This window comes from Urocampus carinirostris, chromosome 10 (assembly GCF_059441175.1).
Source record: "Urocampus carinirostris isolate Australia breed hairy pipefish chromosome 10, RoL_Ucar_1.0, whole genome shotgun sequence".
In the NCBI taxonomy this organism is placed as follows: Eukaryota; Metazoa; Chordata; class Actinopteri; order Syngnathiformes; family Syngnathidae; genus Urocampus; species Urocampus carinirostris.
Window position 1 is genome coordinate 23,190,709 of NC_142358.1, and position 26,172 is coordinate 23,216,880.

General features: G+C 39.5%; 1 protein-coding gene across 2 annotated transcripts in view; it reads left to right on the plus strand.

Moving 5' to 3' along the window:
* lsamp (limbic system associated membrane protein) overlaps positions 1-25,200 on the plus strand; it is a 379,231-nt gene extending 354,031 nt beyond the window's left edge. For both annotated transcript variants that reach the window (XM_088345225.1, XM_088345224.1), the window contains 4 exons: positions 1,220-1,351; positions 3,580-3,700; positions 10,914-11,065; positions 19,777-25,200. In XM_088345225.1, coding sequence (XP_088201351.1) covers positions 1,220-1,351; positions 3,580-3,700; positions 10,914-11,065; positions 19,777-19,874 — 503 coding nt within the window. In that variant the 3' untranslated portion in view covers positions 19,875-25,200. The remainder of the gene's footprint in view (positions 1-1,219; positions 1,352-3,579; positions 3,701-10,913; positions 11,066-19,776) is intronic.
* Positions 25,201-26,172: the final 972 nt, after the last annotated feature.

Below are 26,172 nucleotides of genomic sequence, written 5' to 3' on the forward strand. Positions count from 1 at the left end.
AAAAATATTTATTTTAGATAAACTCCTATTAAGGGTTTGCACTGCTCATTCAGATTCAGATTCAGATCTACTTTATTGTCATTCTAATACACGTGTATACAGAACGAAATGTCGATACATCTGACCCGCACAGTTTCCTTGATTGTACAGATATAAATAAAATGTTGTATTGAGTTGGAGTATTGAGTACTAATAATATACTAAATAATTATGGCTATGTATAGTATTTTACAGTAGTGCAAAGAGTAGTGCAAAGAGTGCAAGAGGAGCAGCTAACCAGATGTGCAAAATGGGCAGTCAGGTAAACAATAACAATAACATTGTAGTACAATAGTGCAGAGGAGAACAGATGTGCAAGGAGTGGCTAGCTATAAAGAACTGCCAGTAGTGCAAAAAAGTCAAACAAAACCAACAGATGTACAGATTAGACCTCATCTGTAAGTATCAAGCCTCTCTGAACCGTTTAAATATTATTAGTCACTATTGAATAGTAGGAGCGGCTTTGATAAAATATTTGTCCACCCATCCAGGAGGCCTACTTCCTATATCTGGCGAATGTGAAAAATGTGGCCCAATATGGCAAGTAGTGTGGCAGTGTGGTGAAAGTTGTGAGTTAGGGAAAATCCTGGCAGTAAACTCTTCAACAGACTTTTTTTTTTTTTTTTTTTTTTTTTTTTTTTTTTTCTAAAAGAGATGACAAAGTCCCATTATCATTGTCTGGTCAGAGAGAGAGATGACGTTACAAGCACATCCGCAGGAATGTGTTTGCCCGAGGGAACGCTCTCGCCATGGTGACCGACATCGTCCATCCATCAATTCAATGGAAACATTGGGCGCTAATAAGTTCTGGCAAAGTTCATGCAACATTCATGCATAGTTCTGGTGTTCTTTATGGAAAGCATTGTTTTGATATCGAAGGTATCTCAAATACACCAAAGTGAGAATTCTGCTTAAAATGTTCAACTGCTGTTTACTCAAGCATGGTTAAAGCTAGAAACATGGGTTTTTTTCTAATGAAAGATGATGGGTCTAGCTTTCTTTTGGTATGTCTTATAACTATAAAGCTACAGAACTAAATTTTCTCTATGTCTTAAAAAATAATTCAAAATGGCAGACATTGGCTGCCACTGGGTCTCCCAAGTTGATAAAAACGTCTGGCATTGAATGAGTTAAAGCAGAAATTATCCAATCAGTCCAACATTGCCTCTTTTCTGTACAGCCGAGCCACTGGATGGAGAAGAGTACCTGGATATCATCGGTATCATGCGAACCCAAGCTGGACGCTATGAATGCAAAGCTAGCAACGACGTTGCCACACCAGACGTCAAATATGTCAACGTGATCGTCAACTGTAAGTCTTCACAGCCTCAAACTCATGTCTGTTTGTAGGCGTCAAGCATTTTTTTCAGCGTGAATTGTGTTAATCATATGGATCAGATAAGAGTTCAGACAGAGATGGTTGAGGCTTACAGAAGGTTACGTGGGAGGGTGCGATACCCACAAAGTGAGAATTCACGAAGCCCTCTTCAGGCTGTTAGTAAGAAGCTAACTCTCATTGCAATTGACATTAGATATGTCCCTACTTATAATTTTCACTGACACTTGAGAAGTGGTTGTTTTTCAATATCGAACTCACGCAATCATGAAAGTTTACTCAAGTCTTAATTATTAAGGTGCACCAGATTATTGGGCGAACCTCCATGCAATAGATCTTTATCATACATTTTTCACACATAAGGCACGCTGGACAATAAGTTGTATGGATTTAAAACTACAGTAAGAGCTACCATGCTTATTTGTGTATAGCGGTACTAAATACTGGAATAAATAATCAATCCATTATCTGCACCGTTTATTCTCAGTTGGGTCGCGGGGGTGCTGGAGCCCATCCCAGCCCTCTTTGGGCAGTGGGCAGGGGACACCCTGAACAGGTTGCCAGCCAGTCACAGAGACAGACAACTTACTCGCTCAATCGTATCTAGGGACATTTTGGAGCGGCCAATCACCCTGAAACGCATGTTTTTTAAATGTGGGAAGAGTGCCCGGAGGAAATTCCCGCAGGCATGGGGAGAACATGCAAACTCCACACGGGGAGGTTGTGATAGCTGGACTAGAACCCTGAACCGCTGCACCGTGGGGCTGCGCGCTAACCACCCGTCCGCCGTGCTGCCTACTGCAATGATTAATCAGTCAAAAAATGACGCTGACTAATATCGCAAAATGTTGCATGTTCAACACGAATCGAACCCAGGTTGCAGTTGTAAGAGCGCCGAAACGTAAACACTTGGTCACCAGTGATGCAGATGTCACTCTACAAGGCATTTGATTTTTCTCATTATAAACCTATTTCTACTCACAGTGCTAGAAAAGAATGTTAGAGAATGGAAAAGACAGACAATTGTCCTGAAAGATATAAATAAAAGCAAAAAAGCATAACCAAGGGAACAACTGTTTGGTGTTTCTGATGATGACTGTCTTTGCGTTTATTTACATCAGAGGTGTCCAAACCTTTTCGGAAAGTGGGCTGGATTTGGCAAGCTGAAAATGTGTTAGGGCCGACTATTCAGCCTGGTATTCTTTGAACAGACTTTAATAAATTTGCCCTCCATGAAAGGTTTGCAGTGCTTGGCAATCAGCGCTACGACATCTTAGCTTGCCTTTGTCGCATTTTCATTTTACAGGGTCTTGTGAAAAAGTGCTGCTGTGCCCTTCAAACAGCTTCTAGTTGCTTCACCTTTTTACAACAGTCGTTTCCAGTTAGCTTTTTGTAGTCAGCATGTTTCGTCTGGCAGTTCCTCTTAATATTATGTTCTTTGAAAACAGTGTTTTGGCAAATTAGGCGGACGCACCTGTTCTGGAAGCACAGTCAACTTTTCTTTTTTTATTTACAGTTGCCACGTCGGAAATGTAGTGAGCAAAATTTCTTACACAAAACCAAGGCCAAGGTGGCCAAAGGGCTACTGCCTTCAACTAGTGAAATGGTGATTTTTTTTTTTAGTCTTTTGGGAGGTACAAATTTTTTTTTTACACCACGGTCAACAATACCGTTGGGCTACATTATTAATTTTAAGACAGGGGCCTTTGGCCAGTAAAAATTTGACCACGGGCCGTAACTGGCCCTTGGGCCAGACTTTGGGCACGCCCGATTTACATATTTCAGGAGGACTTTCTGCTTTCTCCATTCTTTAACATTTGTTTCTGGCTCTGTATGATAATACAGTGTGATAATTAGATAGAATGTAAGGCCTTTTTATATAAGTTAGCTGGATCACTGGCGGTCTAGTGGTTAGGTTTCTTTGTTTTCGCACAAGTTTATTTCCCCCAAAAATGTTTTGCGATTTTGGTCAGCCATGTTTTTCAATCATTGCACAAATACGGTAGTATTCTGTAAAACCTTGTGTAGTATCATACACAAGTAGATACCGTGTGTATTTCCAATTTTCTCCACATATAAGAGTTATAAGGCACACTTTCAAATTTCTGGCCAATTTGGGGTTTTCAGGTGCACCTTATAGTCCGGAAAATTCAGAACTTTGCATTTTTATTATATGACGAATGTATGTAACGACAACTATGCAGATCCTCCAACAATAAAGAAAACCCAGAGCCTGGAGGCCCCGCTTGGACGCATCGGGACGCTGAGGTGTGAAGCCACTGCTGTGCCAACACCTGAATTTGAATGGTTCAGTGGTGATAAAAGGTAGGGGTCCTTTTGTGTCTGTTTCTTGTCCGTTCAAATCCATTGATGTTGTTGTGAAAAGCATTTTTGATGTTTTCTGTCAAATGTATTAAATCAGACATGAACCACATCAATATACAATCATTACTCACCACTTTTCTCCATCATAATTCCTGAGTGAACAATGAGGACTGTCGCACACAACTGGACTTGAACATTGACTCATTTTACTATGCTGCTATTGGGTTTTTATGGTACCATGTCTAAACTTTTACTTTTAATCTGTATATTGGATTATTATTGGGTATTGGGTTTTTATATATTCTGAATATTGTTTCTGTAGATCTATGCATTTTCTTTTAACTATGACTCGATGCTCCAAAGAAAGATTTGTTGTTATTATATTTAGAATAAATTTTCTGAATCTGAATGGTACCTTATTAGTCCTTCTGGGGGTTTCTATCCACCTAAAGATGTAGCGGGGGTAAGGAGCACATATTTAGGGCCACATTGGCCCTTATTGTTTTTATTTTACTCTATTTTTGGGGGTCAGGGGGTATTTTTCCTCTAATTCTACCTTTCTTGTGGTGTTCAGTTCCAAGTTTTCTGAAAGAAAATCAATGTTCTTTGGAATTTTACATGCTCATACCATTGGTGGGTAAAATTCCCTTTCCTATTAAAATAATGACTGATACTTTTTAAAAAATATTAATAAATCCCAACAAAATATTTCTCTTTTATATTGCATTTTTAAATTTCAATTTAGCTCAAGCTAACTGATTCAATGCAAGAACCTGCTCTAGAAGACAGCACTTACCACTTGGCTACTGTGTTATCAGGCGACGTTCACTCCAAGATCACACACCTTGAATTTAAAATAATGCTGTCAGCAAGCTCAATTACTCATTGCCAAATAGATTTCATTAAAAGATACAAGATTCACAAAGTCCAGCACACTTTTTTTCAGCACGCTACCGTTTATCATACAATTCCTGAATAGGAGACAGGGAGGACATTCATAATCAGTGAGTTTTTCAAATCAGATGACTGAAAATTGAGAAGACATCACTGATTCCCGGACTTACATTTGGTGGAAATATTACCTTTACATGTAAAAACAAAGTATGTTTTTTGTAGGAGAAATACTTTCGGAAACTATAAAAAAAAACCTTCTCTACTTGTGTTTCCATGTGTTTGTAGTGTTCTTTTGGATTTTTTTTATTGCAGCTTTAACGTTTTTGCTCCAAACATCCAACCTTATTTTCAGGTACCGGAGCCAAGTTGACATTTTGTAATTGTTACTCTAGAAACGAGAAATTCGAGATACGAGATGTCTTATATGCAAACATCTTCCCGACGCTCCCATTAGAGGGCCTAGTGCTCTCCAAACTTCAGGTCACTCCTGCAAAAGATCTCTCCCCCCAATGCCCTTCACTCCTTTTCAATTTCAATGATTCAGTTTACTATTTTGATTTGAATGAATTATTTCCTCTTATAATGAATAATATCTCATTCTAGTAATATATTGCTCTACTGCTTGAAGACTGCTGTGTCATAAGGTTGCTTGTGAAGCAGAAACTTCATTCCGCTGTAATAGATGCCTGCCTTGACACACGGGCGGCTCTTCATGTTCCCTTGTGAAAGTGCAAATTGTGTTGGAGAAGCAGATGCTCAAGTGTCAAGGACTGAGGTGTAAATGACTTCCCGGAGTAATGACAGCTGGGACTTCTTATTTCCATGCAAACCAAGCACGAATCCCCTTTACACTCTCTTCATACCCGCACCCGAACCCCTGCATTGAAACTTTTGGAAAGACACAAAGAAAGATGGTTGTGGGAGCTGTCACAAATGTTATCTGAGATTGCCTGGAAAGTAATAGGCCTCTCACAAAGATTTATGGCCATTAAAATATTTTTGCATTATCTGTTGTTGTGAACCTCCAGATATGGAGGTTATTTAGTTTCCTGCAGGGTTTGCGGTTCTGCCTCACCGACAGAAACTGCAAATGGTGTCGCAGTTTCTCCTTGGAGAGAATAACAAGCATTTTGCTACTTGATTTTACAGTATACTGCTCTTGAATGGGTGATAATGCGTCCCCCGCTGTGCAAAATTAACTCCACTTTTATGGTAGTGCTCATACTGTTGGGTGTGTCACTGAGGAACAGTAATTAGTTGCAGTTACTAGTTACTTCGTTTTACTAAGTAATTTAGTTACCCCGTGGATTACTGACACCAAAAAGTAGTGTGTTACTCTGAAAGTTACCATCTACTTAAAATTACCATATGTACTCAACCCCCTTAAACTTATTTATTAAACAAACTCTTAGCGGAGATAGTCCCCATCCATGTTGTCTGGGCTTCAAACCACTCAAAGATTTACTTTTCCATTTGTGGGTACTTTCCAAGAAGTCTTCCCTTTTTATCCTGGCAAAGTGTATTGAAAAGGAAAATAATACAAATAAAAAGACTAAAATTTAGCACATTTTTTACATAGAATATGTACTCGCGTTTGATCTACTGGTTTGTTGCTCCTGCGCAAGCCACAGGCCACTCCCTACTGCCTAACATTCTCTACTGGTGACACACAAACAAATATGCACATATAAGCTTACCCCCTGAATTCAGCATATTATTTTACAGTTGTAAATACGGTGTGTATGCGAGTGTATACAATAGGGAGAATATCATAATATCAGTAGGGAGAATTTCAGCGTTCTTCTACTCTGTAATTGAGACCCTGTCACTATGACTGCATTCAGTTATACTTCGTAGGTAAGTATAAACATGCCCACCCTTTTCCAAAGATGCTAGGAGATTGAGGGTTTTGTGTGACATTGTCAGCAAACCGAGACTGTATTTCACGATCTGCTTTTAATAAGTGGCAAAGTAACGTACCATGTTGTAATGATAGTTGAGTTACAGTTGAATGAATGAATACAACTTTTATTTCGAACATGACAAAACAAAAACAAAACAACAAATTGAAGAAAAAAAACAAACAAACAATGTTATCATACATGTTCGAAAGGCAGTAGGAAGAAGCATATGCTTATTAAATCCTACCCCTTTGACTTCATTAGCAATTGTTTCTCACTGTTAGCTCTTTTGTGTATTTACAGACAACTCACACCTCTCGAATATACATATTTACATTGGCTCTGTGGATACACAGTCTCCTCCATTACCATTATCACAAAAAACTGGAACTCTTGCAAACACACTACCTCGTACAGATGTAGAATTGTATTCATGCCTATGCTCACTTTGCACAATGTTGACTATTTTTGCACGAACGCATATTGCACTAATACGATCCCAAAACTGTATGTAACATCCTACATGCCCACATTTCTTGTGTAAATATTGTGTAAATTATAACCTTTATCTTCTTTGTTCCTTTATATGGTGTAAATTATAACTTTATCTTCTTTGATCCTTTATCTTCTTTGTTTTCTTTTATCCTCACTGTTAAATGTGACACTGGAGTGCTACATCCAATTTCGTTGTCACAATATGTTCAACCTATTTTTGTAACAATAACAATAAAGGTATATTCTATTCTATTCTATTCCATTCCATTCATTACCATCATCACCATCAACGCTCCATCACTGTTTTTATCCTATCAGATTAATTTCGTTTTACCCCTCTATTACCTCTGTAATGCTCGTAATCACCTAATATCATTCAGTCACCAGTAATGACAATAATAACAATTAATGACAGGTATAATAATTATAATTATTATTACTTTGATATTAATATACTAATAATGATTATAATAATAATAACAATATTGATTTGTGTCACGGTCGCCATGACGACCAGTATGCCACGCCCCCGAACTCAAGCTGAAGCAGATCAGCTGATTGCTGTTCTGCTATTTAAGGCTGGATTTTGGGTTTGGCGGGTGCTGGTTCATTACTCTTATACACAATCCCGGTCTGTTATGCTTGTCCTGTTTTAGTCTGTTATGCCTTGTCATGTTTTAGTCTGTTATGCCTTGTCCTGTTGAGTTCGTGCCGGAGGAACTCTGTATTGTTCTGTTTTGCCTCGGAATATTGGGCGACTTTTATTTTATTAAATAAAACCTATGGATCGTCAACGCATTTGAGTTCTCCCTTCATGCCTCCTGCCTCCGTTCTGGTCCGGTCACCTTCCACGCCACCTCGCCTCGTGACAGAATGAACCCGCCAACAAAGAGAACTCAGCGAACGATCCCAGCGCGACTTGGGGAGAGCTGGAGAGCGCAGTTCGGCAGGCGCCTACTGAGTTGGCCTTCCCTGCTCGTTCGAACCACGGCCCCGCCCGTCGTGGCCCTTGCTGTGCCTCGAATCGACTCCCGGGAGGAATTGACGCCTGCCTGTTCGACTCTCATGCCTGCCTGCCCGACTCCCGTGCCGATTGCCTGCTATTCCGTCTCCCCTGCGTGCCAGCCCGACTCCGACTCCCAAGCCTGCCTGTTCGACTCCCAAGCCTGCCTGTTCGACTCCCAAGCCTGTCTGTTCGACTCCCAAGCCTGCCTGTTTGACTCCCATGCCTGCCTGTTCGACTCCCATGCCTGCCTGTTCGACTCCCATGCCTGCCTGTTCGACTCCCATGCCTGCCTGTTCGACTCCCATGCCTGCCTGTTCGACTCCCATGCCTGCCTGTTCGACTCCCATGCCTGCCTGTTCGACTCCCATGCCTGCCTGTTCGACTCCCATGCCTGCCTGTTCGACTCCCATGCCTGCCTGTTCGACTCCCATGCCTGCCTTGAGTCTCCCTGTACTGATTTTGTTCAGTCTTTCCTGTCCTGTCTTGTCTGTTCTGAATCTGTTCCCCCTGAGTCTGACTCTTCTGAATCTGATCCCCCCCTGAGTCTGACTCTTCTGAATCTGATTCCCCCCTGAGTCTGACTCTTCTGCATCGGCCTGACCTGAGTGCGACTCTTCTGCATCGGCCTGACCTGAGTGCGACTCTTCTGCATCGGCCTGACCTGAGTGCGACTCTTCTGCATCGGCCTGACCTGAGTGCGACTCTTCTGCATCGGCCTGACCTGAGTGCGACTCTTCTGCATCGGCCTGTCCTGAGTGCGACTCTTCTGCATCGGCCTGTCCTGAGTGCGACTCTTCTGCATCGGCCTGTCCTGAGTGCGACTCTTCTGCATCGGCCTGTCCTGAGTGCGACTCTTCTGCATCGGCCTGTCCTGAGTGCGACTCTTCTGCATCGGCCTGTCCTGAGTGCGACTCTTCTGCATCGGCCTGTCCTGTTTATCTGTCCTGTTCTCGTCGGTTCTGCCTGTCTGTCATCCCCTGTCCAGTTGGCCACCAGACCCCCCCCTGCCGAGCGCCGATTCCGATCCGCCCGACGCAGATGGCGCCTGCCTCTCCCCGTTCCTGCGTGTTCGGAGGAGGGAGCAGGGTTGCCCCAATCGCGATCGTCAACATTCCGGGGCGCGAGGTAGTAATTTTTTCTTTTTTGGGACCTCGGGAGCTGTCCCTTAAGAGGGGGGCTCTGTCACGGTCGCCATGACGACCAGTATGCCACGCCCCCGAACTCAAGCTGAAGCAGATCAGCTGATTGCTGTTCTGCTATTTAAGGCTGGATTTTGGGTTTGGCGGGTGCTGGTTCATTACTCTTATACACAATCCCGGTCTGTTATGCTTGTCCTGTTTTAGTCTGTTATGCCTTGTCATGTTTTAGTCTGTTATGCCTTGTCCTGTTGAGTTCGTGCCGGAGGAACTCTGTATTGTTCTGTTTTGCCTCGGAATATTGGGCGACTTTTATTTTATTAAATAAAACCTATGGATCGTCAACGCATTTGAGTTCTCCCTTCATGCCTCCTGCCTCCGTTCTGGTCCGGTCACCTTCCACGCCACCTCGCCTCGTGACAGATTTGCTTACATCTACCTTTTGCTATACGAGTCAGACGCCATTTTATTCCTCTCTGTACTTGCCAATATCATCATGAACACTATAAATTGCAAAATACACAGAAGAGCAGCTGTTTAGCGCCCTCTACCTGTAAATGTAACAACATTTAGTCAAAGGTTTGCCGGAGATGTAAGTGCAAAATAGTTATGTTTCTTACTGCAGTTTTACTGTCTCTCTGATGCTAAAACTCTTAAAGGGACATTTTGTAAAACTTAGTGCCTATAAAAGTGGTACAAAAAACTTCAGTCAAAATTATAAAAAAAAAAAAAAAACATTCATTTGAATGCTAGAAAAAAAACATTGACCATCATACGAATGTGTTTTTTTTTTCATTATTTAAAAATCATAGGTCGAGAAATTTGTGTTTCTTTAACATCGTGGAATCCATACTTAAGGTCACCGCCTTGTTTGTCTGGCATCTTGCTGCTACGCCTACGCTTTGCTCTTGACACTGGTTTTCATTCACATTAGACAACAGTGCTATCTTGTGGTCATATACTGTATTACAAACTGGGGCTTTAAGTGTTGCCCCCCTTTTTTTTGGGAAGAAGGCAAAAGACATTTGGCTTACAAATTCAAAGTTTATATAAAATACAGGTGGGGTCTGTTGTTTGAGGGTCTCCCAAAATGGCACCTAACAGAAAATCAAATTCTGCAGATTACAAGCTGCGAATAATTAAAGATTTGGTCAAAAATCAGAAAGAAAGTTTGTAAAGCATGTAAGCTATTTGCGAGAAGCAGAAATTACGTCTGACGTGAGGGAGATGGAGGGAGGAAGCCGCGCGTCTTTTACCCCAACATTGAGGACGAAAATTTCTTTGGATTAAGTGATTTGGAGATAAACTTATAGTTTGGTAACCATTTTCATTATCTAAATAAGTGTATGCTGTGTAGATCCTCCGATAAGGGAGAAGGGAAAAAAAAACGGCGAGAGACAAGCCTTTTAAGGGCCTAAGATCTCATCTCTGCCTTAAGGTTTAGGAACCCTGTTAAAATAAAAATAAAAAATCACTTAAAAGTGCTGTGTGTTTATCCTTGCACTTCCTCCTTCACACACACTCATCGTTCCACAAACGCCTTCCAAGATGCCCCAATAAGTGCGATTCATATTTTCTTTTTTTAGGTCGAAACTCCGTGTTTCAGCTTAAACCTCCGCTGCCATTTAAGCAGATTGAAGTGAATGTGAACTTTTATGAATCACATCAAAGACCTCGAGTCGAATCAAAGCCGTTCAAATTGCGATCAGAATCAAAAAGCGGTCCCTTTTTGTATCTTCTGTGAAGCTGAAAACGGTGTTTGATGTGTTTTCTTGCTGCAGGCTGTCCAATACGGAGGGCGTCGTCAGCATCGAAGTCCTCGACTCGTACACTTATCTCACGATTTTAAGTGTAACTGAAGAGGATTATGGGAAATATACGTGCGTGGCCTCGAATCGACTGGGTGTACAAAACTCCAGTGTCTTTCTTTACAGTAAGTACAAAAGCTTTTGTTTTCAGTTTTATGTTTGCACTCCCATTATGATTGATGGGTTAACAGGATAAGATTTCACATCAAGTGTTAGACTTAACCCCTCCTGTTGTACCCAGGTTAAAATGACCTGCCACTGTGTCAAGACAAGTCATGTTTATTTGTACAGCCCTTCATCACGAGGAGTCTCAAAGGGCTGCACAGACCACGGACTATTGCAAACTCCAGACTATCATGACCCCATCCCCTGATCCAAAACTAACATGAGGGGAAGGAAAAACACAAAAAAACAGAGAAAAAAATCCCCTAAATCTTATGTTTCAAACTCATGGTGCTCTTGTGCTTTTCTTTGATGAACTCGAATTAATTATTATCATTTTTGTTTTGTTTCATCTTTCTTGGAGTTTGGGTTGGCGTTTGTACTGTAGTCGAAACAGGCCTTTTCTTACTTTCACCATTTTCATGCTACGCTTACAAAGTAACCACTTTGCTAAAAGCAGACAGGCATGTTGGGGGGGAATATATAAGGGCTCTTTAAACTCAGTTGTACATTGTTCACTCATACTCCATAGAGAAAATATTCTACTTTTAACATCTAAAGGACACCTCAAACCTAGGTATGTGATAATGCAGATGTGTAATTTTTGCTCTCAAAGTTACTTCTACAGTAATACTACAAAAAACACTACAGATATACTAAAAACATTTTGCTAAAGAAATATTACAGAGATACTACAAAAATACCACTATGGAAACTCTACAAAAATAATACTCCAGAAATACCCCAAAAATACAGCTACATTAATAATACAAAACTAAATATCGAATTAAGAGCTTGAAATGAAATCATAATGTGTTACTTTGCAATAATTAGGACCGTTTCAAACCCAATTTGATGACGATAATCTTATTTAAAACATCTGGTTTAAAACAAGGACAACAGGAGCATAACTATTTTTTCTGCTTCCTTCGAAATTGATTGAGTGCATCTTTTCCGCCACCTAGTGGAAAAGTACTCTTAATGCAGCCTTCTCTAAGCATTTCCCTTGGAAAAGATGGGATGTAAATTTACTTTTGAACATCAGATGAAAGGTTTAATTGATTTGGCAATTTAGTTCATTTAGTATTTGATTCCAACCAAACATAAACCCTGGGATTAGACACACTATACAAATAATGAAGAAAGTATTGAAAAAAAAATAAAAAAAATTTTTTTAAATTCTTCAACAATGAGATGGTATCTCTATCTCAAACACTTTTGTTTAGTAGTGTAATTAACACTACCGGGTAGGATAAATCGATCTTCCGGTGGCGCAATGAGGTAGACGGCAGCAAGGAAAAGTAGCTCTGACAAAAATCACTAAAGAGTAATGTAATACTTACTTGGAGAAAGACAGAAAGGGTACAAATTGTGACCCATATTTATGAGAAATTCTTCAACAAAACATGGTCAAGAAGGGGAAACTTGTGGAGGAAAAGGGCGCTATGGAGAAAAAGATCGAGGGAGCAGAAGGAATGTCATCGGTTGACGAAGGACGTGACTCGGCCATCCTCCATGAAGTCCGTAAATTACGGCAAGAACACACGGAAGCAGCCCGGGACAACAAGATTGCGATGACAAGACTGGAAAAAAGCATCGAAGAACTTCTGGAGCGCACTGGGTTGCTGGAGCGGAGGGTGGAAAGCATGGAGGAGCTACATGCTAACACGGAAGAGCGAACGTCAAAACTAGAACAATTAACATTCTCCTTGCTCCAACAAACTGCCAAACTAGCAACAAAGTGTGAGGACTTGGAGTCGAGATCACGGCGGAACAACATAAGAATTCATGGGATCCCTGAGGGTGCCGAAAGAAACGACACAATCGGCTTCATAACAAACTTTATTAAATCGAACATTCCGACAACAGAACATATGGATGTGCGCATTGAGAGGGCACACCGCTCACTGGGGAACAAGTTTCAAGGTAAAGCACTGCCACGGGCAATTATCGTACGTTTCACCGACTACATAGTGAAAGAATTCGTAATGAAAGAAGCATGGAAGCAGAGGACAATGTACGAAGGCAAGACCGTTTACTTCAACCAAGATTACACCACAGAAATCCAAAAAAAGAGGAAACAAGTAAGGGACGTTATCAAAAAGTTAAAGGAAAAGAACGTAAAGGCACAATCACCATATCCCGCCCAGCTGAAGATGTTTTTGGACTCAGGAATAAGAACATTCTCTACACTGATGGAGGCAGCAACATTGCTAAAAGAAATGGGGATCGAAGTGGAAGAGGACAACACGGAGACACTGCAAAAGATGTTGTCAAAGAACATTTGGACCACAGTGACCGGAATCGAGAGGAAGACAAGGGAACACCCCCATCATAGAAGGTGACTTACAAGCTTCTATGGAGCAAAACGAAGCCATATTCGGATTTGGGGAGAAAGAGTAAGGACCATATATGCCCTTTCTATTATAAATTCAATAAGTTAGAAGTAAGTAAAATACCAAGTAAAATTGTTATCTTTAAATCAAAACAATGTATGTATATATATTGGCATAGAGCTACTTTAAAATATTTAGTTAGTTATAAATATGGACGACGGTACAAAAGTTGTTCACGCACTGAGTGCATATTTCCAGGAGGGTAGCCACAACTCTCCAATTGGACTCTTGGAAGACATGGGTTTTTGTTTTTTGGGTGTGTTTTTTTTCTTTTTGGTGGGAAATTATGTGTGCTTGTCAATATGTTTGTTAGTAATTTGGTTTGTTTTGTCAATGGAGGTGTTAGTAATTAACGTAGTGTTTCTGTATGCTTCAAAAATCAGTGAGACTCAATACAAAGCATGAGCAATCTAAATATTGTTTCATATAATGTACATGGGCTAAACCACCCCATCAAGAGAAAGAAGATATTGAATCAACTCAAGACATTGCAGAGCTCAATAGCCTTATTACAAGAGACACATTTGACCGAGATTGAACATAAGAAGCTAAAAAGAGAATGGGTGAACCAGGTGTTCTACGCATCCTATGGTAAAAGGAGGGGAGTAGCAATTTTACTTGGAAAAGGGGTGGCGTTTAAAGTCGAAAAAGAAGTGAAGGACAATCTGGGGCGATATATAATGATTATAGGGTCAATGGCCGGTTGGGAAATATCAATAATGAATGTTTATGCACCAGTTGAGGAAAAGGGGACATTTTTTCAAGTATTAGCTAAAGTAATAACCAACTGTGCGAAGGGAATGTTACTTTTAGGAGGTGACTTTAACACTGTACAGAATTGCAAAGTGGACAAGTATCCTTCAGTACATGGAACAAACACAAAGAGGTCGAGGATGTTGAATAACATAACTAAAGAATTGGGATTGATAGATCCATGGAGAGAGAAGAATCCCCAAACTAAAGACTATACTTTCTATTCAAACCCACATGGCAGCTATTCGAGAATTGATTACTTTTACATTTCAAGACAACATATGCATACAGTAGTAGAGTGTGGTATAGAGAATATTACTATAAGTGACCACTCTCCAATTACTTTGAAACTAAGTTTAGACAATGAAACCCATTTTAGGTATTGGAGGATGAATGTATCTCTCCTCTCAGATAAAAACGTAGTACAGGAAATAAAACGGTGTATAAAAGAATATTTCCAAATCAATGACAACAATGAGGTTTCTCCAACAATATTATGGGAAGGAGGGAAAGCTGTAATAAGGGGGAAATTAATAGAAATATCGTCCCGGCTGAAACGAATACGCTTAAAGAATCAGAAGGAATTGGAGGATAAGATTAAGGAACTAGAAGAAGAACATAAAAAAACACCAAATGAATCCAGATTACAGGTATTAAAAACAACCAGAAGCAAATTAGATGAACTTTTGACAAATAAAGCAGAAGGGGCTCTGCGCTTTGTGAACCAGAGATACTATGAAATGGGCAATAGAGCCAGTCGACTGCTAGCCTTCCAACTTAAAAAGGCCCAAACAGATAGAATTATATCACAAATAAAACATCCTATCTCTAAACAATGTTTAGTAAAACCCAAAGGTATAGCAGAAGCATTTGCAGATTATTATAAAGAATTATACAAGGACTCAGAAAATGACTTAGATAACTACACGGCACAAAACTTTTTAGGAAAACTACATTTACCAACACTAACAGGGGGGGATACATTAGAAATTATTCGCCCCATTACAAAACAGGAAATACAAGATACAATAAATAACTTAAAAATAAATAAATCACCAGGAACGGATGGATTCCCGGGGGTGTTCTACAAAAGCTTTAAGGAAGAATTAACACCAGTACTGCAGAAAGTATTTAACTATGCTCTAACAAAAGGAGATCCCCCCAAATCATGGTCGGAAGCCATCATAACAGTCCTGCACAAAGAAGGAAAAGACCCAATATTGTGTGAAAGCTATAGACCAGTTAGTTTACTTTGTAATGATCTAAAAATTCTTACAAGCATACTGGCAAAAAGAATGCAGAAATTTATAGCGAAATTAATTAGAAATGATCAAACAGGGTTTATTCCGGGAAGGCAGGGTGCAAACAATATTAGGAGGATACTAAACATAATTACGAGCACAAAATCTAAGACCCAACCCTCGATGTTACTGAGCTTGGATGCACAAAAAGCTTTCGATAGGGTGAAATGGAGCTTCTTACATCAATCACTTATAGCTTTTGGCTTCCCTCCAATATTTGTTGAATGGGTGAAAATAATCTATAAAAATCCGAAATCTCGTCTTAGAGTAAATGGTCACTGTTCAGATTTCTTTGAAATCAAAAGAGGAGTCCGGCAAGGGGATTGCTTAAGCCCACTCTTGTTTGCAATAAGCATAGAACCACTCGCAGAATCAATTAGACAAAATGAGCAAATAAGGGGGATATTGGATGAAGGAGGAACAGAACATAAAATATCATTGTTTGCAGACGACCTGTTGGTAATGCTGAAGGAACCTTCGTTATCAATACCACCACTGTTGGAGAGCCTTAAAATATATGGAGAAGTAGCTGGGTATTCAAATAATGAGAGCAAATCAATAGCAATGATGATATCAGGAAAATGTCCAACAGATGTGATTGAAAGGTTTGATTTTAAATGGACAAATAAAGGGTTTAAATATTTGGGGGTGACCATTACACCACATTCCACACAGTTGTTTGATGCAAATTATGGAATGTTGATAAAAGAAATAAGGAAAGATTTGGAAAAATGGGAAATTTTGCCCTTAAGTCTTATCGGCAGGATAGAAACAATCAGAATGAACATATTACCAAGACTATTATTTCTGTTTCAATCCCTTCCAATTCTGATCCCGGCATCCACATTTAAAATGTTAAATAAGTTAATAGCAAAATTCCTTTGGCAAAACAAGAAACCTAGAATAAAATACAAAACCCTGTTAGCTCCTAAAGAAAAGGGGGGCCTAGACCTACCCAATATTAAATATTACTATTGGGCAGCTCAAATTAAAGCACTCATCTTGTGGATTACTACAGACAAAGATGCGATATGGGTGGACATGGAGCAACGATCTTGTCCAAATATGCTGGTGGAATCGTTACCATACATATCAGTCACGAGGTGGAAGAAATTAAAAATCCAGAATGAATGGATTAAGGGAACTATTAAAACTTGGTCAACAATACAAAAAAAATTAAAAATATCAAGATCTGTGAATAGGGCTACCAAAATAGCGAAAAATCCAGACTTTAAACCTGGGGGTATGGAGGTAGGGTTTCAAAAATGGGCCCAAAAAGGACTGATGTTGATTACCCAAGTATTGGAAGCACAGGCAATGAAATCATTCGAACAACTCCAACAAGAGTTTGACCTACCCAGAAATGATTTTTACAAATATTTGCAACTAAGGCATTACCTCCAGAAACACGAGGAATGGGGGAAAATATGTAAGGAGCCAACTAAGGTAGAGGAATTATTAATATCGTATACAAAAGGACAATCAATAAAGGGGGTTATATCAAAACTATATAAAGCCCTGAGAATGGATCTCAGTAATGAGGACATGGCAGTTAAGGAAAAATGGGAACAAGAAACTAATGTAGCGATAAAAGACAACGAATGGGAAAAAACATTGAAAGAGGGACACAAAATAACCAACAGCCCGACATGGAGGGAGTTTGAATGGAAAGTAAAAATGCGATTCTTCTATACACCCTCTATCACTTCAAAATATAAAAATACCTCAAATCTATGCTGGCGTAACTGTGGGGGGGTCGGTGACTTTACGCATATTTTCTGGAATTGCCCTGTAATATTAAATTTTTGGAGAAGTATCCAGAGAGAAATAAAATTAATCACGGGCTGGGAGTTGCGGTTGGACCCAAAGGCTTACGTAATAGGAATTTTGCCAGAAGGATTACTATCTGGTCAACAGAAATATATACTAAGGGTAATGCTTCTGGTAGCAAAGAAAATGATCACAGTGTCCTGGCTGAAACCACAACCTCCTGACATAAAACAATGGAGAGACAAATTAAAGCAAATGTACATTATGGAAAAAATCACTGCAAGACTTCAACTGAAACTTGACCAATTTGAGAAAAGATGGAAGCCTATCACACAAATTTTACTTGATGTCTAAACACCTCCCCCTATTTATTATGTGCGTTTTTTTTTGTTTTTTTTTTGGGTGTATATTTTGATTATTTTATATATATGTATTTATATATATATATATTTCTTTTTGTATGGATGTATTGTATGAACGTTTATTCTTCCTTTCTATTAATAGTATTTTTTTTCTTCTTTGTTGTTTCTTCTGTTATTTATGAGTGTGTCAAGTGTATATATTATGTGTTGATGTATGATGGAGGAATCAAACCTCTGTCAAAATTGCTGTGAGAAATAAAAAGTTAAAAAAAAAAAACACTACCGGGTAGACTACTAACTTGCTTATCAAGCTATTTTACCATTGACAAAGCAATTTCTAGCAATTTCTACAACAAACGGTCTATCTATCTATCTATCTATCTATCTATCTATCTATCTATCTATCTATCTATCTATCTATCTATCTATCTATCTATCTATCTATCTATCTGTCTGTCTGTCTGTCTGTCTGTCTGTCTGTCTGTCTGTCTGTCTGTCTGTCTGTCTGTCTGTCTCTCTCTCTCTCTCTGTCTCCCTCTCTGTCTCTCTGTCTCTCTGTCTTTGTCTCTCTGTCTCTCTCTCTCTACCTACCTACCTACCTACCTACTTACCTACCTACCTATCTACCAAGGCTAGTGGGAGGTGGTTTAAGTCAAAATCACATTCACCAAACAATAATTCCACTTAGCTTTTCCCAACCTGACACAGAACATTAAACCGACAGCACAACAAGGGGTGAATTGATTTGCCATGCAACCCATCATCAGCAGAGAGGTCCGACAACATACGCTGGTTTAACCCCTCTGCATCATATTCTCCGATATCAGTCACTCTTAACTATCAAACTGGAGTGTCATGCCCAATTTCGTTGTCACAATATGTTAACCCATTTTGTAACAATGACAATAAAGGTATATTCTATTCTATTCTTTGCTTTGCTTTGCTTTGCTTTGCTTTGCTTTGCTTTGCTTTGCCTTTTTTTCTATTCTATTCTATCCTTAGCCATTGACATCCATCCCTTGCACACACTCTTGAATCCGTTAAATTAACCAACATCACATCCAGAGCACGTTTCACCCCATTCATCCAACAATATTTAGGCCTTCCTCTCATACAATTTCCCACCACTTTTGCACTACATACTCTTTCATTTAAACTGCCTTCATCCATTCTTTCCATATGTTCAAACTATCTCAGAACATTTTTTTATCAACCCTCTCAGCAAGCTCTCTCACCACACCAGTTCTTCTCCTGACGTCCCCATTCCTCAACCTATCCTGTCATGTCACTCCACACATAGTACGCAAATGTTTTTTGGAAATGTTTCTATAAATTCAAAGTGAGTTGCGTTTGCGGGACTCAACTTTCTCTGTCTCTCTTGAACCATTGATTGAAATTATAGTCAACATTATCTATCTATCCACTCCTCGTTATGTGGATGTAAATGTACTAAGAAATCAAATTGTAATCCTGCAAAATCATTTTTATATTTACTGATTTATACCTGTGATTTGATTATGTTTTTTTTTTCACTGAAACGGAATACAATTACATTTTTTGTACCCAAGTTACGTAACACTAATACATGTATTCCGCTACTCCCTAATAGAAGCCTGAAAACATCCAGCCCGGACCATTTAACTTGATTTGAGGGACCGAGCCTGAAGTGTACCTGGATTTTCATATTTTATTTGTGAAGACTCGGGAGGAGGAGGAGTGATTTTGACGGACTCCATACCGCGGAATAAACATTGATCGGTGGATCATTTAAAAAAAAAAAAAACAGCGACAGAAGCCCAGCCCCGCCTGAACCTAAACGTAATGATTGACATTTTAGCCCCGACCCGAATTTAGGGGCCGAGCTCTGGCCAAAGGTCTAACCTCTACACCCAGGCTTGTATATTAGCAGTCAAAATTGTCCCGAGGAGTGACTTTCTGTGTGAATGCATGTTTGTGTCTGCCCTGATTGTGGCTGGCATTCAGTCCAGAGTGTCCCTTGCCTGAAGTCTGGACTGTTGTGAGAAGAAGCGGACTGTTTTAATACAAACTTTATTTTGATTGAGTTTGCCACATTTTTTATGTGTATTTGCAGGACCTGGAACAGGCCGAGACATCAGCGGCTCAGCTGGCAAATCTCAATCATTGTGGCTCCTCCTGGCCTGCATCACCTGCCTTTTCTTCAAGTGTTAATACCTCTGCTACTCCATTTTCACCTCCACCCGCCTGACCGTTGATCTTTAATTTCCACTTCCCGTCCGCTCCGCCGACTTCAGCCCCCCTCGGACTTTTTGCGTCTTTCACAAACACCTTACGTGCTGTCAAGCACTGCTTGCAAATATGACGTCAAGCGGCGTCTGGTTATGAATATGACATCATGGATGCCAAAAAAGGGAAAGGGTAAATCTGAAGGCCAGAACAAGCAACCAGTGCGCTTTTAACAATTCCTGTCGCTCTTTTCTTTATCTACCGAACGCAATTTTTGGTGTCTGCTTCCTGCGACTGCTTTAGAATTAGGTGTATTTTTTTTTTGTCTTTGTGGAACAACACATAGATTCCACTGATACTGTAAGGGAATTTTACTGATCGCTTTCGCGGTGCATTCATGAGATGCAACAATCTGCCAAATTATCGTAAATTCCAGACTACATTTTAATTTTTTGGCTATATTTTAAACACTGCGACTTCAAATGTGGTGCGGCTTTTTCTTTTTTTGCGGCAGCACCGAAGAAAACGGTGAGATGCTCTTTTCCACAACCATGCACAAAATATCGCGGTTGCATTTAACACCATTTAGGAGAAATACCTCAATTTTTTGCCAATGTTATTCAAATAATACAAAACAGGTACAAAATAGAAAGTTTGACAGTAATTTATACCTAATATTTTAAATAAACTCACAATATTTCAACTTTTTCACCCACAGATCAAGTCCTCAATTTACACAAGTTATCTACCAAAAACGTTAGAGTTGTCTTTCGGTATCATTGGCGTCAAGGCCAGGTCACCGAAGTTTCTTTTAATTCTCAAGGAACAATAACAAGCAAATGCAATTTAGTCCTTTACTGCAGAGACCACCAATGGCAAAACCACATATAGACACATCTGTGTTGCAATCTGGCACTATTCTCCACATTATGGTTACCCTGGCACTGTCTTCTAATTATATACAGTTCAGTCATTCGCATTTTCTTTCAGCACGGCAGTAATTATGTGCTTGTCTTTGTAATCTTTGAATAATCACAGGATCGGAAAACAAAATTGGGTTTCCCTTTTAAACTTAGTCTGGAATTTACGGTAGATGAGTAAAATGCAGCATCCATGTTGTTGTGTGGAAGTCAACAAACAGGTCAAGAAGATTCAATCTATGAGTATCGTAGGTAAGGGAATTGGCAACCTTTCTCCCCCCCAACTTTTTATTTTTGCTCCAAACCTTGTGGTTGCCTTTTTTCATGAGAGTTGAGTAGGATGCCAGATCTTACTTTTTGTTTTGTCCCAAAATTGGCAAAAATTCAAAACATGCAGGTATTTCTTAACCAAAGTCAGAATGGTGCTCGTCAACAACATGAGGCAGTCACGTGTTTTGTTTTTGATGGCATTTCAATGAAGACGACGAAAGCCAGGACAGAGAAATGTTTGAATAATTTTCGGTAATATGACTGTCTTATGTAGAATAACCGTTTGCAGTATTACAAATTGTTTTGCGATAGCTTTGAGTTTTCAGTCCAGTTTTTTTCTACAGGAGGGGTCACCAACTGTTTTGATGATGTTAGCAACTTCTTGGACATTGATTAGTGCACCAGTCTTTCCAGCACAACTCTAATCGCTTATTGTGTTATTAATGGTTATTGTTGTTTTAATAGGATATGCTTCTTAGGACTGCAGGGGACAGGTAACCCGGTTAAGTCCATAAATCTATTTACATTGGTAGAAAGGGAGGCTGGACGATTACTTGAGTAAACATCTCGGTCATCAACAGTTATACAATAGTGCAAAAAAAGCAGTTTGTCAGTAAATATCTTTCTCATTTTGTAAGTAATTTCTTTCTTATTTTACTATAATATTGCCTTATTTGTTAAACAAAATAAGAACAATACAAGTGAATTTATAGTTCATTATTAAAATCATTTTGCTCAATTTGTATATTATTTTATGGTCCTTGGGGGGCTACCAAGCACTACGTTGGTGATCCCTGTACTAGATCCTCCTTCTAACGTATACAATCCATGCATGTGTTTTGCATTCTAGAAGAAGTCCTCCTAGGATTCTCAAGGGAAAAGGTTTGGAAAATCGACTCTGAAGTCCTAATGTAACTTCTTGTACATACTATTAACTGTTTTGTATCCCTCTGTAATGAGGCAGCATTCTCAAATGTTATCAACATTTAGCATCATGCAGTAAAGGACGTTACCTGCTTTTGATCACGACTCTTGTTTGGCGCTTTTGTAGATCCAAAATATATGACCTGATGAATTACTTTTCAGTCTGATCTGAAGTAGTCGCTCAAATGTTTTCACCACGTCCGCGTTTACATTTGGAAACGAAACAGCCGTCATGGCCGCTGTAGTGTTTCTCCAAGCTTGCATGCTGTCGGGTCATTCCCGTTTTGGTGACCACTCAAAAAGTACTGTACTGTAAATTTTTGTATTTTCTTTGAACTAATAGCTGGGAAAAATATCTGTAAGCCCCACTGTTGATTTCAAGCTCGCTAATTGTTAATAATTCCCCATTTGTAAGTTGACTACTATCGGCTAACTGGAATGAATGTTTACCCTACTCCCAAAAATAACTTGACTTTAGCCTCCTGTCTATTGTGGAAATCATATTTCCTGTTCAGCGCTTGTCGACAACCAAAGAAGACGAATTTGCATTCGACAAAATCAGAAACAACAGAACTTTGCGACGGATCCTGTTACAGGTTATCTCAAATCCCAACCAACACCCAAAGTGCCATCCTATCATATTACCACCGTGAATTATAGATATAAAGTCAATGTTGGGGCGCATTATTGAAAAACAATTATTTGCAGTTTCTACACTTACAAAGTAATTAATTACCCCCAGAAGAAGTAGCGCGTTACTCTGAAAGTAACTATCTAGTTACAAATTACCGTATGTACTCGCATAGAAGCCGACACACTAGAACTGCTTAAGAATAGCCAAATAATAAAAGAACTATAAGAAAACGTGTACTCCAACCTGTGAAAGCAGTAAAGCGTTCATACTTCTTGGCTTTTGCAATCTTGAGAGTACTCCATATCCATTTTGTCTCTGGGCTTCAAACCACTCGAAGATCTCCTCCATTCCTGGATACTGTCCAAGACGTTTCGTTTTTTCTCCAAGCTTGGTGAAGTGCAAAAATAAAAATGATTTTACAAATAAGAAGGCAAAAAATCAGCACACTTTTAGCGTCAATGATTGTTCCTGTATAAGCCACGCCCCCTCCCCACTGCATACCATTCGCTACAGGTGACACACAACCAAATATGCACACACTGTATAAATTGACATGCTGATTTCAGTATTTGATTTTATAATTGTAAATTCAGCTTAGATGCGAGTACATACAGTAGGGAGAATATCTCCGGGAGAAGAAATACAACCCCTCGTACGGTGCCGCAATAACTATATTCAGTATTCAGTTGTAGTTTCTAAGTAAATATGAATATGCCCACCCCTTGGGTGATTGTTTCTGGAGGATTAAGGGTTGAATGTGACAACGTGAGTGATGCAGGAGTACTCGGCAATCAAAGGACACTGAAATTAATGACCGACATAAAAGAAATAGCAAAAACAATGCTGGAACGCACCATGTAGTAACCACAGTACAGTAACAATTTTTTATTAATGCGTTATAGTACTTGTTACCAGGAAAAGTAATTGCATTCCTTTCTAGCGCGTTATTCCGAACACTGTGTACAGTATATGTTTCAATAGTTAAAATCTACTCACAGACCAATAACAGTAAGTTGTCACTAATACCAAGGTTGGATCCAGCCAGTACTGCATATACAAACTGTAATGTCTTAATCCATTCATCTTCCAAAATAATTTCAGAGAAATATATGTATATCCCTGATTTTTATTAGCAGTTTTCTATTTTGATTCTGAGTCACTGATCTGCTGTGAGTGCCAATGCCTTGAAATGGTGTCGTGTATCGGCCCGATGATTGCCTATCCCTAATACCTGTCTCAATCAAGACTAAGGACCACTTTTTTTCAAAGTTTTATTAGAAATGGTAAAAATGTTGCGGCTATCTGTGTTTTTGACATGTGATGTGCTAAACGTTTGTCTGCTCTCTTGATGCACTTGATTGTTATCCTGAGCAACTACAGTGTTGCCTCTTTTTTGTGCCACATAATCCCAAAAAATGTTATCATGGCTATGTAAGTTTTAGCTCTTGTACAAACAAACAAGAACATTTTCTACAATTTAAAATCTTAACAAATACAAGTGTTTGTCGAATAGCTTAACAATAATCAAAAACACATAATGTATCCTATACAACTCCAAATATGTAAGATACTTTTTTTTAAATAAAAACTGTTCCAATCTGCCCTCTGCTGGACTAAAGTGCTACTACAAGTTCACTGCCGGGTGAGGAGACGATGCAAAAGATAAAATTGTCTCAAAGTGCCCTCTGCTGGATCAAAATAGTACTACAAGCATGTCCCCTGAACGTCACAATGAAATCCAATACACTCTTATTTGCATTGGACTAACGTGCTGAGTGGCGCATGAATGGCACGACACAACACATTGATGATAAAACATGTTGCGAAATACTTGGGATAATTGATTTTAATCTATTTTACCGATTCGTTGTTGCAGCCTTACAAGTGACAAAGGTTTTAATATGACAATGTTATCTTACCCAAGCGCCACAGTGACGTAAAAACCCCCCATCTATTCTGTGTCCTGTGGAAGGTTGCGAGCGAGCGCTGTACGAGATGACAATCCCAGGCCTTTATAAACAAAAATAATCCACAAATGTCAAGCCTTTTATGCATGTTTGTTGGGAAGAAACCATTCTAAAGAGTAAACATGTATGACGGATGTGATCAATTCATCCTTTTTAATGTTCTTTCAAACATTCAACTGGGGAAAGCTCTGGAATTCCATTTTCATGCCCTCTGTGTGTATAAACAGTGTGATGTTTCAACAGTAGAATGTTGTCAAGCCTCCAAGCGCAAGAGATCAATCCTAAAATGTAATTATGGCATTTATACTTAAGAGTCAATCAAGCGTTAAGGAACAGCAATGTCCCACTTTTGTCTATTTTGCTTAACTTTACTATGGCATAAGGTGATTGCAGTTTCTTACATTTCAAAAAAAAACTATGTAATACAAATAAATGACATTATGTTCATAAAAGAGATGTTTGAAATCAGTGTTATGTATTTGAATGTGACTAGCAATGTTGTGTAATTTTGGGGGTAGACACTCAGAAGCTTCAACAAAACTGATGTGTTTATGACCGTGTAACATGATAATAAAAGAACATATGTATTGTTACAATCTCTCTCAAATAATTTGTTTCTCCTCTTGAAAGAAGAGAAGTTTGCTCCATGTGTAAATCGGGGTGGGCGATACTGAGAATTTTCGCATCGATCCAATCCAAATAAACACGGGTTCGTAAGGATCGATACCAATCTCATAATGATACATTTTGTTTGGAAAAGTAATTATTATTGAATAGTAGAACCCCTCTCCCCTTGAGTTAGTTCAGAATTAAGATAAACATTGGTAAAATTTTAGGCACTGAAACTTTCTATTTTTGTAGTACTGTCAAGACCGGAACGGAGACAGGAACCACTTGTATTGCGTTTCTCACAAGTTTTATTGGAAGAAAGAGAAAGGGTTGTGCCCACGATCCGGTGTTCACTGGACGCGGGAGGCAAGTCGCTCTGGTACTCGAATGGTGCTCCGAACGCGGAAGTGGATCTTCCGTGACAAGCGATGGCGATGTCAGGGACGGAAAAAGCGGGATGGTAGCCGGGAAAGGTGCAAAAACCTGATCGGGGTTGGAAGTGAGTCGTAAGCCAGAATAGGAGAGACGTAATCGGGGACAAAAAGAGGTCGAAAGCCGGGACGGGAGAGCAAACATGGTCCGGATCAAAAACGGGTTGAAGCCAGGGACAGACTGGAGCAATAAACGGGACAGGTGGGAGTCAGGGTCGAAAAAGGCTTGCTTAGTGTTCACTGAGGTTTGCAGATGGACTGACAACAGGGGATTGACAGGACTGGGTTCAAATAGTGACAGGGAGCCAATCAGACCCCGCGGCAGTTGGCGCCAAATGAGCGGGCACGGGTGAGTCACATCAGTAATCATGACAATTACTACAATACTTTTATAGTTCAAAAGTACTTATAAATCTTTCTATTGCAACTGTTTCAGAACGAAAGTCAAGCGAATTAAACCAAAAACAGCAGCGTAAAAATACGAATATAAAATGGTAACTATACCTTCAATTGCACAATTGACAAATG